General features: G+C 39.8%; 1 protein-coding gene across 5 annotated transcripts in view; it reads right to left on the bottom strand.

Annotated features, from left to right (window-relative positions):
• Positions 1-1,070: 1,070 nt before the first annotated feature.
• zfyve26 (zinc finger, FYVE domain containing 26) overlaps positions 1,071-15,265 on the bottom strand; it is a 75,793-nt gene continuing 61,598 nt past the window's right edge. For all 5 annotated transcript variants that reach the window (XM_078563225.1, XM_078563227.1, XM_078563229.1 and 2 more), the window contains exons 38-42: positions 13,874-14,012; positions 13,664-13,723; positions 12,026-12,208; positions 7,817-7,867; positions 1,071-3,842 (exon numbers count right to left, since the gene is read on the bottom strand). In XM_078563225.1, the coding sequence (XP_078419351.1) occupies positions 3,639-3,842; positions 7,817-7,867; positions 12,026-12,208; positions 13,664-13,723; positions 13,874-14,012 (637 nt within the window). In that variant the 3' untranslated portion in view covers positions 1,071-3,638. The remainder of the gene's footprint in view (positions 3,843-7,816; positions 7,868-12,025; positions 12,209-13,663; positions 13,724-13,873; positions 14,013-15,265) is intronic.

Raw genomic sequence — 15,265 nt, 5'->3', positions numbered from 1 at the left:
CAGGGAGAGAATTGCCAACTAGTCAGCTGCTTCCATATGGAATCCGTGAAGTCAGTGCCACAAAATAACTCTTACAGACGATGGGAAGCAGGTGGAGATTGAAGGCAGGTAGGCTATTCAAAAAATACATTTTTGTTTGAGTAGCTCAGCAATGAAATCCCAAGTAATTTTTCACATTTTGCTTTCTGTTGAGTTTCTAAATAAACAGACAGAACTAGAATAAACAGACAAATACTAGAGCTCTAGGGCACTGATAACTGAACCCTACAAAGAACTGATGGCATTGTCTTTACTTTTGTACTTTCATCAGCAAACGCATTAAAAAGCAAAGCTGACTGAAACTGCAGTGGAACCTGGTTGTCATACCTGTTAATAATTTAACCATTACAATTTTAAAATAGGAAACTATTTTTTCAACGTGAATAATATAACCTTGTAATAAAAACATTTCCACCAGATCAATTCAACTCAATTTCAATGTATACTTAACTCAATGTCAGAACTAGCCAAGTTCCCAAGAGGCTTAAAATTAAGTGAATGAATTAGATTTCCAAAGTTAAATGAATAAACTCAAGAGTTAAACCTCATGACTAAGCTTACAAATGGCATGTGCTGTGTCCAGCTCCCCCCACCCACACACACACGCACGCGCACACACAGGCAACCAAGGCAATCTGAATTCTTTAACCATATCCATTTAGTTTAATTTATTTTGAACTTCAAGACCTGCTGCATTTCATGGAGGTTTCTTATTCTGTTCAATTTGCTCAATTTCTTTTTCTAATTACAGGTTTGTTGTAAAGCTCTGCTTATTGTAACAAGCATGTATTTTCTGGTGAAAATTGGGTAGGATCCCATTGTTCCACTGAATAAAGAACCTCACTGCACAGCAATTTGGAAAAAGTATGCAGTATTACGCATCTTTTCAAAAGAATTGTTTTAAAGCAGTTTAGCCCATCAGTAAGATTTACAACTTCCCATGAGGAGAAGCACCCACTCTTATGGCACAGCTCTTCACTGTGCTACTTATTTCTATAAGCAGAATGAGATTTCTGTTTAGGCCCGAAAACAATATTTTGGATATTTATTGTGATTACAGCCCTGTCCCACTCTAAATACAATAAATCTAGCCTTAACCTAAACAGAACCATCAAAAATTACAACATATGATAGCAATATTATTAAGCATATATACAACCCTGGATCATTATCGCATGTGAATTCTATTTACAAACAATATCATACATTGTACTATACAGGATACACTATTAATGAATGTTAATTCAGGAGTTACTGCATGATGCATCATTATCAGTCACGTCACCAATATAAACTTCTTACAGAACAACCTTTACAAAACTGATGTGAAGCTCATGACACTGACGACGCCGTATATAGTCCCTTAGAATTTAAAACTTCCAAATATAAAAATTTAAATTGTATACATTATAAAAATAAGGCGCCTCTAGGAAAGCAGAAGAAAGTATTACATTGGGAAAGGGAAAGAGGGTGCCTGTATTACATGGTCACTGTATCAATACAGAAGATCAGGTTTTGGTTCAGACTACTGAAAGTACATACTATTTTTATAGACGTATTTTATTAATTCAAGTTGGCTGCAACATTATGTTGCATTATTTGTGCAAAGAGACAAACTATCATTTTTAAATGTATTTAATCAGTCCTCAATCAGAACACCAAAAGGTTTTACGATATTTAGAGTTTAGCATACCTGCTGTTAAAACTCTGCATGAAAATTTAGTGATGCACTTTTATAAAATGTCCCTACTGACATGTGAAGTCAGTATATCTGGGTATTGGAGCACAGCAACAAACTGTCATTATTGATGCTGAACAGTTAAAAGCAGTTAAGGTGATACTTCCCAAGTATGCTGAAATTATCTGTCTCCCAATTCCTGAAAGTGGTAAACAAGGCACACCTTTGCCAGCAAGTCTTTGGACTTTGCTGCCAGCTATCTGTACTATTGCAGTGATCTGTTGTGATATTCTGCAAATTGGAGCACGATTTTTATGCTTTTGCATAATGACAAGACCATTTCATGAATATGTCACGCAATAGCTGCACTGCCATTATTTAACCAAGTACATCAGGAAGTCACAAACATGAAAACTGGGTTTAGCATTTAAAAATATACACCTTTTGACATGGAGATGTACATATTTTACCTGAATCTACACAATTAGGATTTAAACTACTTACTTAAAATACAAAGGAACTTGTCCTTGTATTTCAATTCAATCTCAAAAGTGTCAAACCATTTTGAAGTTAATAAATCCATAATCATAAATCTCCAACTTGCTTCCAAAAATAACCTCAGTTTGAACATGCAAACAAATTAACCTCCGAATCCATTTGATGACAGTGAAGTGATACTTCTTGCGTAAACAGTAATAACTCAGGTTTGTGTCGAATTTGCTAATCTCCCCCAAGGTGGCAGAAGAAGATCTATAGTTAGTTTCTCAACACCACTGGGGTGGGGTGAAGAAGAGCAGGAGGGGAAAAGCTAGGGGTTCTGCCATTCAGTGACTCCTCCTTCGCTGTGTGAAGATTGAGTGAGGACGGGGTCACGCGCAAGCCGTGATGACCCCACAGTGGAATAGTCAGCTGGCATTCACCAAGACAGGTCACATATGGGGCATCTGAGAGGTACCAGAGGTCTACAGGCACTGTGGAACTGTACACAGTGAAGAGTCAATACCTTAAGAAAAGAGGGGGAAGGAAACAGATGCAAGGAGGAGGAAGGGAAAAGCATCGCTTTTCCTTGTTCACCTCTAGATAGGTCAGTCATGAGGGTGCAAGTAGGATTCACAAAGCTGCTGACTGACAGCAGCAGGAATCGTGACAACTTCTTTATTTCAAGAACACCAGTGAAACACTTGGCTGACCATGATACTAAAAGTTATGAATCTGTGCTTAACAACTTGGAGGGGATGGTGCTCACAGCCCAAAAGTGAAATTCAGCAATGGAATTTTGGACCTGTTTTTACACCTCAAGTTCAGTGGAAACTGCTTTGGAAATAGATCAATTCACAATTGGTTTTGGTACGGCAACTTCAGGTTTTCTGCAAAGGTGAACTGGTCAAATTAGTGTCACAGGGTGAGTCAGACCAAGCAGAGTTCAGGCTTTGCGACCACAATCACCAAAATACGAAATTGGGTTAACTTGACCCCAATTGGCAACCCAGCTAGGCTACATTCGAATGAGATTGCATCTCTCACAAAGCTGGAGTGTCAATAGCCTACACTCTTCTAAAGCTCTGCTAACACTGAACCAGTCATTTCAGTACCACATTCCAAACAACTGTTTGTAGTCAATGCCCGTCTTGACAGAAGTCAACAGCTTACTAGTGAGTTAACTTGGAATAAGTCCGGAATCAATAGGCTGCAGGTGAGTGGGTGAGAACAGAAAGAGCTCAACAATTACTTTTTAAAATTCAAACAAAAAAAAAACACTTCATCAGGTAACGTCACAAAATTATACTGCCATACCCATAATTGTACAATGAATTTTTACAACTTCATTCTCTTCCTTTTTTTGTTGAATCTAATAATATTTCATGGCAAATTTTCTTGAGGCAGTAGTTACAATTCTGTTTGTCCTCACACTCCTTTCAAATCATTTGCTGTGGGTCTTTTGTGACAGAGTCTTAAGCTGATGTGATTTCAGCCAGTCCCTACAGATCTTCGGTATGAGTTCATCTCCAGCTCCTTCAGCAGCTTCCAGCACTTCCCGTACAACATGCACTGCCTGCACCAGATCAAGCTTCACGGCAACCAAGTAAGCAGAACGGTACTTACTACACGACAAGAAAGCTTTAATCTGTGGATGCATTCAGAACATTGAGTTATAAGATATCTTCTGGAAAGTACAAATCAAACCTTTTCAGAAATTACACATGCCAAAGCACACTCGTAGTTCTGTCAGGTGGAGTTCAGCAATTTTGACTGCTGGCTTCCTCCCGTATCTTGTAGTGTTAAGATTCCTGGAAAAATGTTTTCGAAGCTTGTTTTATTACGGTATCACACAGAACTTGATTTGTCAATTGTTACAAATTGCGAAGATTTCTCTCAAATATCTGTAATCCATATATAATTTTATTAGTTATACAATGCAAAGTTATAATCCTTTCCAAAGGGAAAATATAACCCCTATGAGATCTTCACCTTGGCAACATTTTACAAATCTTACTGAATGAGCTCATTTACTGTATGTTTTGCGTAATGTCTAAGTTAAATGATCATTTAAGTTAACATCAGTTAATCATCAGTGTGTGGAAGTAGCAATTACGTAAAGTGGATTCTTTCCCATTGTAAATTGGTTTTGTAATTGCCCATGCATTCCTCTAGGACAGACTGCAGAAATATTTTGTTATTAGTATTGTACTCCACCCTTTTAACTCCTGGAGGCTTGATCTCTCCAACAATCTTTTCGCCTAGTCCCCAATATACAAACTATCCAAAAGGCTATACACCAAAAGCAACCAGAAATATCGTTCTGATAATATGTTATTTCCCTGAAACATTAACACTCTTTCTCTCTCCACAAATGTTGCCAGGCCTGCTGAATATTTCCAGCATTTTATGTTTTTATATTGGAAACATGTGAAGCCTTCCTCCTTTGACCTTGCTCAATGAGACACGTTTACCCTCAGTGTAATCCAGGATTTCATATTGGGTTATCCAACCTCACCCGTGCTAAAACCTGCAGTGCCAGCAATCTCCACTGGTTCCCCGTCACTCAAAGAATTCTCGAAGATCCTCCTCCTCACCTTCAACTCCATCCACAGCCTTGTCTTTCCAGCTGTGCAACCTGCTCCAGCTTTATGCTCCTCAACTCTCTATCTATTCAATACTAGATGAGACTTCTTGCTCCCTGCATAATCATTCATAATATCCCTTCCCTCAACATATCCACCTTGTCATCTTCTTGTTACTTTCAATAGCATCCTAAAGACCCATCTCTCCATTTGAGCTTCTAACCTCTTATGTCTTCCACACAGCCACTGCTAATCTTCTTGAAGCCAGTAAACACATGCGAGTCTGTGAATGCATGGAATGTTGCTCTTCCTGTGCAGCCATTTTACAGGAAAACTGTTGCAAAGCTAAATCTAGGAGAAAGCGGTGCCATTCTCTCACTCTGCCAGGCTGCTGTAGAAAAGTGGCTAAAGTGTATTCTGTTCAGTTTCCAGCAATTACAGACGATTCTTCTTAACCAAATTAGTCTATGCAGGACGATGCATGAACCAAACTAGTCAACACATGCAATCCTGAATCCTAATCCATTATTGCTGCATCTTTCACTCATGACCATAATCAGAGATCAGGTTAAGGACAGTTAAAAATAATAATAAGTGCCAACTTCCCTGCACTGCAAGCAACAACTTATCACAAACATGGTCAAACAATAACAGAAAGAAACGAGTTACAGTTTTACACAAAATATTCATATATCTGGAATTAAAACCGTATCTAGGTGGGTGATTTCATAGAATTATAGAATAGTTGCAGCACAGAAGGAGGCCATTTAGCCCATTGTGTCCATGCAGGCTCTCTGCAAGAGCTACCCAGGTAATCTCTTTCCCGCCCCCCCCCACCCACCCCCCAACACCTTTTCCCCATTGCCATGCAATTTTTTCTCTTTTCAGATAATTAAACAATACCCTTTGGAAAGCCACCAATGAACCTGCCTCCAGCACACACTCAGGGAGTACCTTCCAAATCCAACCAAATGCTGTGTAATAAAAGATTTTCCCTTATGTCATCTTTGGTTCCCTTCCGCAAATTTAGCTCTCCTCTGCCAAACTTCCTTTCCCCAGCATTGCTGACTTACTAGGCCAATCTTATTGACAGTCATTTGGCACCAGTAACTCAGAAAAGTGGCTATTATTGATGTGTGAGCCCAAACAGTAAGTATTAGGAAACGAGACAAATAAATATGAACACTTCCAGCAGGGATCAAAGGATAAATGTCAAAAGCAGGACCTTGGACTTTATAGTAACAACAGCAGCAACCACCTTCTCAAGGGCATTTAGGGATGGGCAATAAATGTTGGCCTAGCTAGCAACGCCCATGCCCCGTGAAAGAATAAAGCAAACATGCATTTGTATTGAAGTTTTACCATTCCAAAGCAGTTCACAGAAAAGTAACCAGACAAGAATGAACATAGAGACAAGGACAAAGATATTAGGTAGGAGTGACCAAAGGTTTGATCAAGGATGCGAACTGTGAGGAGGGTCTTAAAAGAGGTGGGGGAGATGGACAAGGCAAGAGGTTGAGGGAGGGTTTGGAAGACCATGGAGACTGGATGGCTGAAGGCATGACTGCCAATGATGGGTGAAAAGCCAGGGGATTGCATAACAGGGCAGGAGAATTCAGGGTAAATTTGTAGGGTTCTAGGAGATTATACATCTAGGGAAAGACAATGCCATGAAGCAATTTAAAATGAGGATGAGAATTTTAAATTTGAGATGTTGATGGACAGGGAACCTATTAATTGGCAGGGACAGATGTGAACAGTCAGCGGAACTTTGTGCTGGATAAGTTACAAGAAATAGAACTTTAGATCCGCTGAATTTCACAGAAGAACAGAACATTCACTAGGGGATCATTGGAAGAGCAGTGTATGGAGGTGACAACGGCACATTTGTGGCTTTCAGCAGCAAATATTTTGAGACAGGTTATATCAGAGAGGTGGAAGTAAGCAGTCTTCATGATGGAGGGGTTGTCAAGTCAGAACTCAGTTCGTGGTCAGATAGGACTTAAAAATTCTTAACAGTTTGGTTCAACCTGAGACAATAACCAGGAAAGAGTATGGGATCAGTGGTGAAACTCTGGAGTATGTGGCAGGAATGGATGACCATTAGTGGAAACAACTGCAGCTCATCCAAAACTGGATGCTGTACAACCAACTGTCAGACAACATGAAGACAGTGGACGAGGTGAAAGAGGTCATGGAGAGGTTGGACTGGGTTGTTGTCAACATAACGTGTGGAAGTTGACCCCATGTTAGCAAATTAATTTGCCAAGGGGTAGCTTGTTGATGACAAAGAGGAGAAGTTAAGGATAGATCTTTGGAGGGCTCCAGAGTAAACGGTGCAAGATCTGGAAGAGAAGTCATTGTCGGAGGTGTTCTGGCTGTGATCAGATAAGTAACAGTGGAATAGAGGGAGAGGGCAGTCCCATTAAGCTAGATAAGAGGTAAGACATTGGAGGAGGTTGGTGTTGTTGACTGGGTCAAAGGTTGTAGTGAGTTTGAAGAGGGATAAATGCACCACGGTCACAGTAAGAGGATGCAATTTATGACCTTGGTTAGGGTCTGTTGCAGCACAGCCACAGGGATGGATAGCAGATTGACAGGTTCAAATTCAGTGAAAATAGAGGCCAATTAATACATGGAAGAGATGATGCAGGAAATTTGGCAGAGAGAAAAAAAAATCTTTTTACCACACAGGTTTAGTTCCTGAGCAAATGTCTGGATATTCTGTTTACAAATAGAGCCTGTTAATCTTGGTATGTTACTATTTGACTGAGCTTATGATTATTTTGCTGCTCGCCATGCAGGAATATTTATTTCTATGATTCACTGTTCTTGACATAACCTCTTTTTGAGGTCATGAATATTGCTGTTACTGAACTGTGGATCTTCAAATCTAAACAGTTCAACTGGTGACTGCATACATTTGCTGAACCAAGAGTTTATTTACCTTCTAACTTTGAAAGTTTTAGGTGGGAGTTCCAAAAACATCTTTACTACATGACAGAAAAGTTTCAGCTTATTTCTGATACTTGCTTACCTTATTTTCATCTTTCTTCATTTCAAGAATCAGTTTCTCTAGGTCTTTTGACTGCAGAAAGATGAGCGTATTAATCAACCTGTTGATACATTACTGAGTGTATTTCATTTACTCAAGTCACACACAGTAGGTTTCTATTAATATCACACAGATTTTGTGGTATTTCTTTAACAAGAACATGCTTGATCGCAAATTACTCAATACATCAATAACAACTGGTTTTGTTACTCATGAATAAGCTTTCTTCAACAAAAGGCCAACAAGTGTACGGCTTACAAAAGCACTGTCCTTTAATAATTGACTCTAAGAAGAGCACAATGACACACGACATAACTCAGTCTTCAGGGAAAACCTTGCAACTACCCATATGTAGCATTCCTGATCTCAAGATGTGGCATCTAAAACTTCCAAAGGGAGAGAGAGGGGAATAAAACAATATTACAAAGCAGTGTTGCATATTCTCAGTAGAGTATCTCACTCTGTATGGGCTCAGAAAGAAAGAAAATAAGATTAATAGCTTCAGAAAGTGGCTGTCATTAACCCCCACCCCCCCCAAAGTGGTCAAGGTATAAGAGAAGAAATTCAACATCAAAGGTTATGACTCAGAACAGTAGGATCTTAACTGGCCTTGGTCATCTTGTGCAAATTGTAAAATCATTGCACCATATGTTTTCCATATGTAGGCTTGATCACTGGAAGCACAGATGTCTCAAGGAAAAATCTCCTCAGAAACAACTTGAAATCAATTCAAACCAAGTGAAAACAATGCATTTTTTTCTAACATTTATAAATAAAAATTTGGTGCTTTAAATGCTTTGGAACTGCCCTGGATTTTGTTCTGAATTGTTTTCTTAAATATAAGTCAAAGCATTAAAAGAGTGGTATGTGGAAGTTTAGTGTTCTATAAAAGAAATAAAACAAGCTACCAAAAGATTAGACAAACATCTTAGTTGGGGACAAGTATTCATGCATCTAAAGCTAATCTTACTTTATGTAGATTATGCAACAACCAAGTATTCCATGATTGGCCATACTCCTAAAGTCCATTTATTCTACAGTGGATTTAAAAAAACGTAACCAAATTTTCCAGCACAAAAGTGTTGTGTTTAAGAAAGATGCTCATTATTTATTTTTCTCAAACTGAGAAACCATGGACAAGAGCCAAGTCCATTGTGCAACACACAAGCAAGGCTTATAAAATCATTCTACTTGCATCAAGAAATAATAAACTTGGGTTTTAAAAGCCTGAAGACTGGAGGAAAAATAAATGGCAAATGAAGGCAAGGAGTTCCCGATTTGCGGTACCAGAAAAAGTGTTATTTTCAATTTGGTTTTCATATATGAGAAACAGCAAAGAGTAGAGAACGTGTGGTAGAAAACTACTTTGGACTCAATTTGCTTTGAAGGTAAAAAATTAAAAATCCATAGCTAAAAGATTTCCCCAAAATGTGTTCAGGAAGAATGATCCGAGCCACATGCTGGCATCTGTTGGATGTAGCTTAAATTCTAAATGGTGTTTTTCCCACCAGAAGACACTATTGCTTCTTCACTCTGCAAAGAATACATTCTGGTGAGAACAAGTGTAGCAAAGTTTGCAACTTCAGGAACACAAGAGTGAGATTCAAAAGCAACAGTGAGACAGGCTGCAACCCCAGTGATGTTCAGACTCGTCCCTGTGTGGTTCAGTCTACAAATATCGAAATTCCTGCAGATCCTTTGTATATACCAATGCACTCCTGGAAGCCCTAATGCCCAAAAGTGCTGGATTCCCAAATAAATCACTACCATCATTGGAGAAAACATTCCTTATTAGCCTACGTGCACTGTTATAATTATGAGGTTTATAAGAATGTTACGTTTTCACACTGTCTTTAATTTAAGATAAAATGAAGGGGGTCATGTGACCTGTCCTGAAGTCTGCCTGACACCAAGCTTGGGTAGTTTGATTATTAGAGATTAAAGGGGCCCAGATTGTTTTACTGGGAAGAAGGTGCTAGCTGTTTATATTTGCAGACAATGGTAGCAGCTTTGTGTGTTAACAGTGGATAGACTGTGAGGTCTCCAAGGTTCCAAAAAGTTGTTGAGAATGTCAGGTTACAAACAGTTATGCTTTAAATTGTCCATTTCGTTCCAAGATGAAAAAGACATGGTTCTCAAGGATAGCTAACCAGCATCTCTACCTGGATACAAGGCCCATGTGATTCATGTTGGCATGGTGATGGGCTTTCAGATGGAAAGGGTACAGAGGAAGCCACTGTGATATCGGGTTACAGGCTTTCCCAAAATATCACAGACATATTAGTCTGCCAGGGTTCGGGAGAGGCAGAGCAGTTAGAGGTCAAAAGTCTCCACGGTTGATTGCACGGAATGCGGGTGGAAGCTCGCACTCGGATTGAAAAGAACAAATTAATGAGGCTCGGAGCTGCCTCAGGGAGATAAGGTTCACTTTTAAAGTGTGTAAAAAAGGAAAGATAAAAATTATGCAGACATGTCCCCTCACGTGACAATGTTACAACCAGCTTGATGGTGTTATGCTTTTCCTGACCTCGGCAACTTCTTTTCTCACCAGGGAGTTAGCACTTTTGCTTTTTGTATCTCAAGAAATGAAAAAGACCGGAAGAATTCTGTGCTTTAGCAATGAAAATATTACGCTCAATGCTTACATCAATGCTGAGGGAGGACAGGGCTGGAATGGATATGTGGTCTGTTATAGATGGCTGAGCTGGGACATGTTTGGGAAGTGTCAAAAAATTTTTTATTCATTTAATAAAACCTTCATGAAACCTCAGCCTGCCCATGGATGAGGTTTCATGCAAAACACGAAGGCTGCTTGGGGTCTTCGTTTGCCCGCCAACCTTAAGGTTGGATGGGCAGCCCTGTCAATTTGGTTAACTAGTTTATTAGTAGCCTTAACCGGCCTTCAACAGTTCAGTGGGCGTGCAGCCGACTCCGGCGCGCACCCACCGAACAGAAGAAGATCGGAATGACGCGCAGTGACGTCGGGACTCATGCCCGACGTCACCATGCGTCATTTTACACGTTGGCGTGTGGGGCCCATCCCAGCATGCCAACGAGAAAATTCTGCCCCGCAGATCCCAGTTAGAAATCCTAAGGTTTAAAATAGATGCCAGATATTTTATTTTCCAAGAGTGATCTACACCTAAATAAGCCCGAATAAACTGAAGTGAATGACTGTTACTCCAAGTAAACAGCACTTGGCAGATGTGATCATTGGAATTATTCAAATAGAACATTTCCACTGAAATTTTGATGTCTTGGTTTGATTTTTTTTTTAATTTCCCAGTAAGTTTTAACAGATGGGATCAAAGTTACAACCAGCTTGATGGTGTTATGCTTTTCCTGAACTTGGCAACTTCTTTTCTCACCAGGGAGTTAGCACTTATGCCTTTTGTATCTCAAGAAGTAAAAAAGACTGGAAGAATTCTGTGCTTTTGCAATGAAAATATTATGCTCAATGCTTACATCAATGCTGAGGGAGGACAGGGCTGGAATGGATATGCGGTCTGTCATAGATAACTGCTGTGGCACTCCAAAAACGAGCATGGGGCATGTCCACTGGCCTTCAGTAACTTATGCAAGTTTAGATTTAATTTATTTGACAAATTCCCAATAGGTAGGGCATTTTTTTTTAGTTTTTCCTAGGAGTGTTCCTTAAATTTTAAGTAGAGTTGCATTCCTGTTACCTTGCTAAAATCAGCAATTTAAATGTGGATAGATCAGCGAGACTGCAGCTGCACGTTTCTACTCAACTGCAGTCCCTTATTTTTGGGTACTGGATGGTGCAAAGCCAAATACTACCACCCAAGTGACCTGGACGGAGGAAGAATTACACAAATACAAGAGATAGGAGCAAGGGTAGACCATACCCTTGTTGAGCCTGCTCAACCATTCAATATGATCGTGGCTGATCTTGGGCTTCAACTCCACTTTCCCACCTGCTCTCCATATCCCTCGATTCCGAGACACCAAAAATCTGTCCATCCTTGCCTTAAATATATTCAATGTTGGAGTATCCACAACCCTCTGGGTAGAGGATTCCAAAGATTCACAACCCTTTGAGTGAAGAAATTTCTCCTCATAGGACCAGTGCAATTTCTAACAGCAACCCTCTGATGGAAAGAGGAAACGATTTATAATATAGAAAATGAGGCACACTGTCCTACTGGTTAAAGTTTAGACTGTTCCCACCTGTGAAAGATGTTCATCACCACCTTCAATAAACCGGATGAGGAGGTTATCGGTGTCATCGCCGCTAGCTACTCCCGATTCACTAACACATTTCAGCAACTGTCTTATTTGACAGAACTTGCGATGTTGCAGAAGATGTTTTGCGGTTTTATCATACACAGCAGCTGCATCCAACTGAAAGTCCTGGGTCGGAAATAAAAATAAGTAGGAAGGGAGGAATACAAAAATGACCAATGACAATCTCCCTGTTCTTTAAGAATGCATAGAAATTTGGAAAAATGTGTTAACTTTCCAATAACCAAATTTATGACGTTAGGATAGAAGCAAAACTATAGTTTGAAGGAGAAACTTGACAAACTGGGACAATATCACAGAAGTGGTGGAAAATAAATTCCTCTGTATATCTCCCAATGAACCCACACCTGGTAGTTGTACAATCTTAATATCCACCTCCTGCGGGCAAACAAGAGCCCGGTACTTAATTAATGTAAATTCCAATCATCACTCTCCACTGCCAGTTAGCCTCCGTTATCTCTTAACAGCTCTGCTTTCGCTGTCGTCTTATTAAAAATGTACCTTTTCAAAAATCTTTTTATTGCCATGTATCCTCTGTTTTACCCCTTCTTAGTTTTCCTGCTTTCTCTTTTTGTAATTGTTAAATTTTTCTATATTTGTTTCGGATTTCCATTTTATCTGTCCTTTCCCAGTTTCAAATTGGATGGCATCTCCCTGTTCACCTGTTGTACCAAAGATACGCCCCTGCTCATTCGCGAAAGGAGATGCTTTTTCCTCTGCTCCACTGCTGTGATGTGGTATCTAGCAGGGATAAGGTGCCATGGCTTCTAGCAGCTCTCCGATGCTTCAACCAGGAGCAAATTTTTTAATCTGTAAATCTGGACATTTGTGCAAAGCTCCTTCTTATCCTAGAATAGGATTCAGAAGTAGAATCTTAAATTGATCTCTCCTTCCCCAGAGATTAATTGCAGGGACTTTTCTTCCTCCCCCAGCTCAGCTGAGGGGGACTAATTGTAGCACCCCAACATCTGTCCTACTGAAATTAAGTAACTCAGAGTGTAGGGATCAAAGCTGGACCATTCAGAGCTGTACAGCTCAGGTCATCAGGGAAACTTATAACAAAAGTAAACCACTCTGTGAATGCTGGAAATCTGGAATTTATTAAAAAAAACAGAAAATGCTGGAAACACTCAGCAGGTCTGGCAGCATCTGTAGAAAGAGAAACAGAGTTAAAGTTTCAGGTCTGTGACCTTTCATCAGGACTGAAAAATGTTAGAAATGTCAGAGTTTTGAGCAGGTGAAAGGGGCGAAGTTGGGAAAGAAAACAAAAGGGAAGATCAGTGATGGTGTGGAAGGCAGGGGAGATTAAATTACAAACATTTCATGGTGTAAGGCCAAAGGGAGTGGTATTGGGACAAGTAAAGAAACAAAAGATGAGTCCAAAAGAGGTGTGAACGGCAGAATAGCTGCCATCTAAAAGCTAAGGAAATAAGAGAAACAAGAGCAAAAAAAACCAAAGCAGCAAAGAAAAATGAAACAAAATGGGGGCAAGAGGTTAAGATCTAAAATTGTTGAATTAAATGTTGAGTGCTGTAACATTATGGAAAAGAGCATTTTCAGTACCTGAATAACTCTGAAAGAAATTCCAAAACCTTCTTCAATATTTTTGCCTCCAAGCAGAACCTGCAGCAGAGAATGAGAGTATCAGTGAAACACCACAGACAACTAGATGAAAATATTAGTTACGCATTAAAAAAGGTTGTTGGCCATTGGTATTTTCATGTGTGCTCCTGTGAATAATGTTTCAAAACATATTACATCAAGATAACACACCTTGCATGCAACTTCCATCTTCATTTTGGTATTCCCAAAGAGATTGGCAGGCGGTCCACTGCTCCTTGAAGTTCCTGAGTTCTCGCACCGATGCAAGAACTTGGTTACTTCAATCTGCAGCTCAATTGTATTTATGTACCTATAATAAATAGGCAAAAAGATTCTCATAACTACAAGTTCAAATGACAAGCCATACCTAGCTCTGGAGTTATGACTGGTTTACTTTAGTTAGTGGATTGCATGCACATGTAGTATGCGATTCAAACTCCTGTAATGGCTTTACCCATAGCAGCTCAATCAAAACTGGTAAACTATTCAGTTTTATCATGACATGAAAGATAGGTGCACTTATTATACTTTCCATCCCCTTTCCCTTTTAAAAAGTGCAACCAAATAGCAAAAAAAACTGGTGAGCATTGAAGACAGCATGCAAACTCTCCCTCTTTGAACACTCTCTTCGCGACACAGGTGAACCACAGATGACCAATCTAAAACCTAGGTAATGCCAGTCAAGCTGATCAAAGCCTTTTTAAAATTTGTTCTCAGGAGGTGGGTGACACTGGCAAGGTCACATTTATTATCCAATTTGAACTGCCCCAAGGAGGCAGTGGTGGACTCCTCCTCCTTGAACTGCTGCTGTTCTTATTGTGATGGTGATCCCACAATGGTTGTGGCAGGGAATTTCATGAGATTGATACAATGATTATGAAGGAATTGGGATCTTTGTCTCTTTTGCTACATGCATTACTCCTAAGGTAGTGATTTTACTAAACATTGACCGATAAGGTTTTCTCTCTAGCAAGGAGAGGTTTAAGGAGGGAGGTTCCTGTTTTATTTGCATACAATAAATGGTGTACAAAACACTATTCCCTTTCCCAGAATTTCACTGCCAGTATTGAAATATTGCAAAAGCGTATTTAGTATTGGAGCCTGTGCCATAAGTTAATTGTTGCTCTAGAGTTCAGTGGTGAGAATGCACTGTCAACAGCCAGGCCTGAATGTGCGTGCAGACCCCCGCATATGACAACATGATTGTGTGTGTCTGTGTGTGTACGTGCATGCATTTGTGGAGACAGTGGCATTTTGGTAATGGCAGTGGACCAGTAAACCAGAGGACCAGGCTAATGCTCTGGGAACACAGGTTCAAATCCCACAACAGCTGGAGGAATTTTAAATCCCATCAATTGATAGATTCCAATTCATTGAAAGCTAGTCTCAGTAATGGTGACCATGAAGCTATCATTGATTATCATAAAAACCCACCTGCTTCACTCATGTCCTTAAGGGAGGGAAATCTGCCACCCTTACCTGGTCTGGCCTACATGTCTCCAGACCTATAGGATTGCGGTTGACTCTGAACTGCTCTATGAAATAGCCCAACAATCCACTAAG

The sequence above is a fragment of the Cetorhinus maximus genome, chromosome 18 (genome assembly GCF_964194155.1).
Source record: "Cetorhinus maximus chromosome 18, sCetMax3.hap1.1, whole genome shotgun sequence".
NCBI classification, from domain to species: Eukaryota; Metazoa; Chordata; class Chondrichthyes; order Lamniformes; family Cetorhinidae; genus Cetorhinus; species Cetorhinus maximus.
Note: the sequence above shows the minus strand (reverse complement) of the source record. Positions and strands in the feature narration are given on the sequence as shown.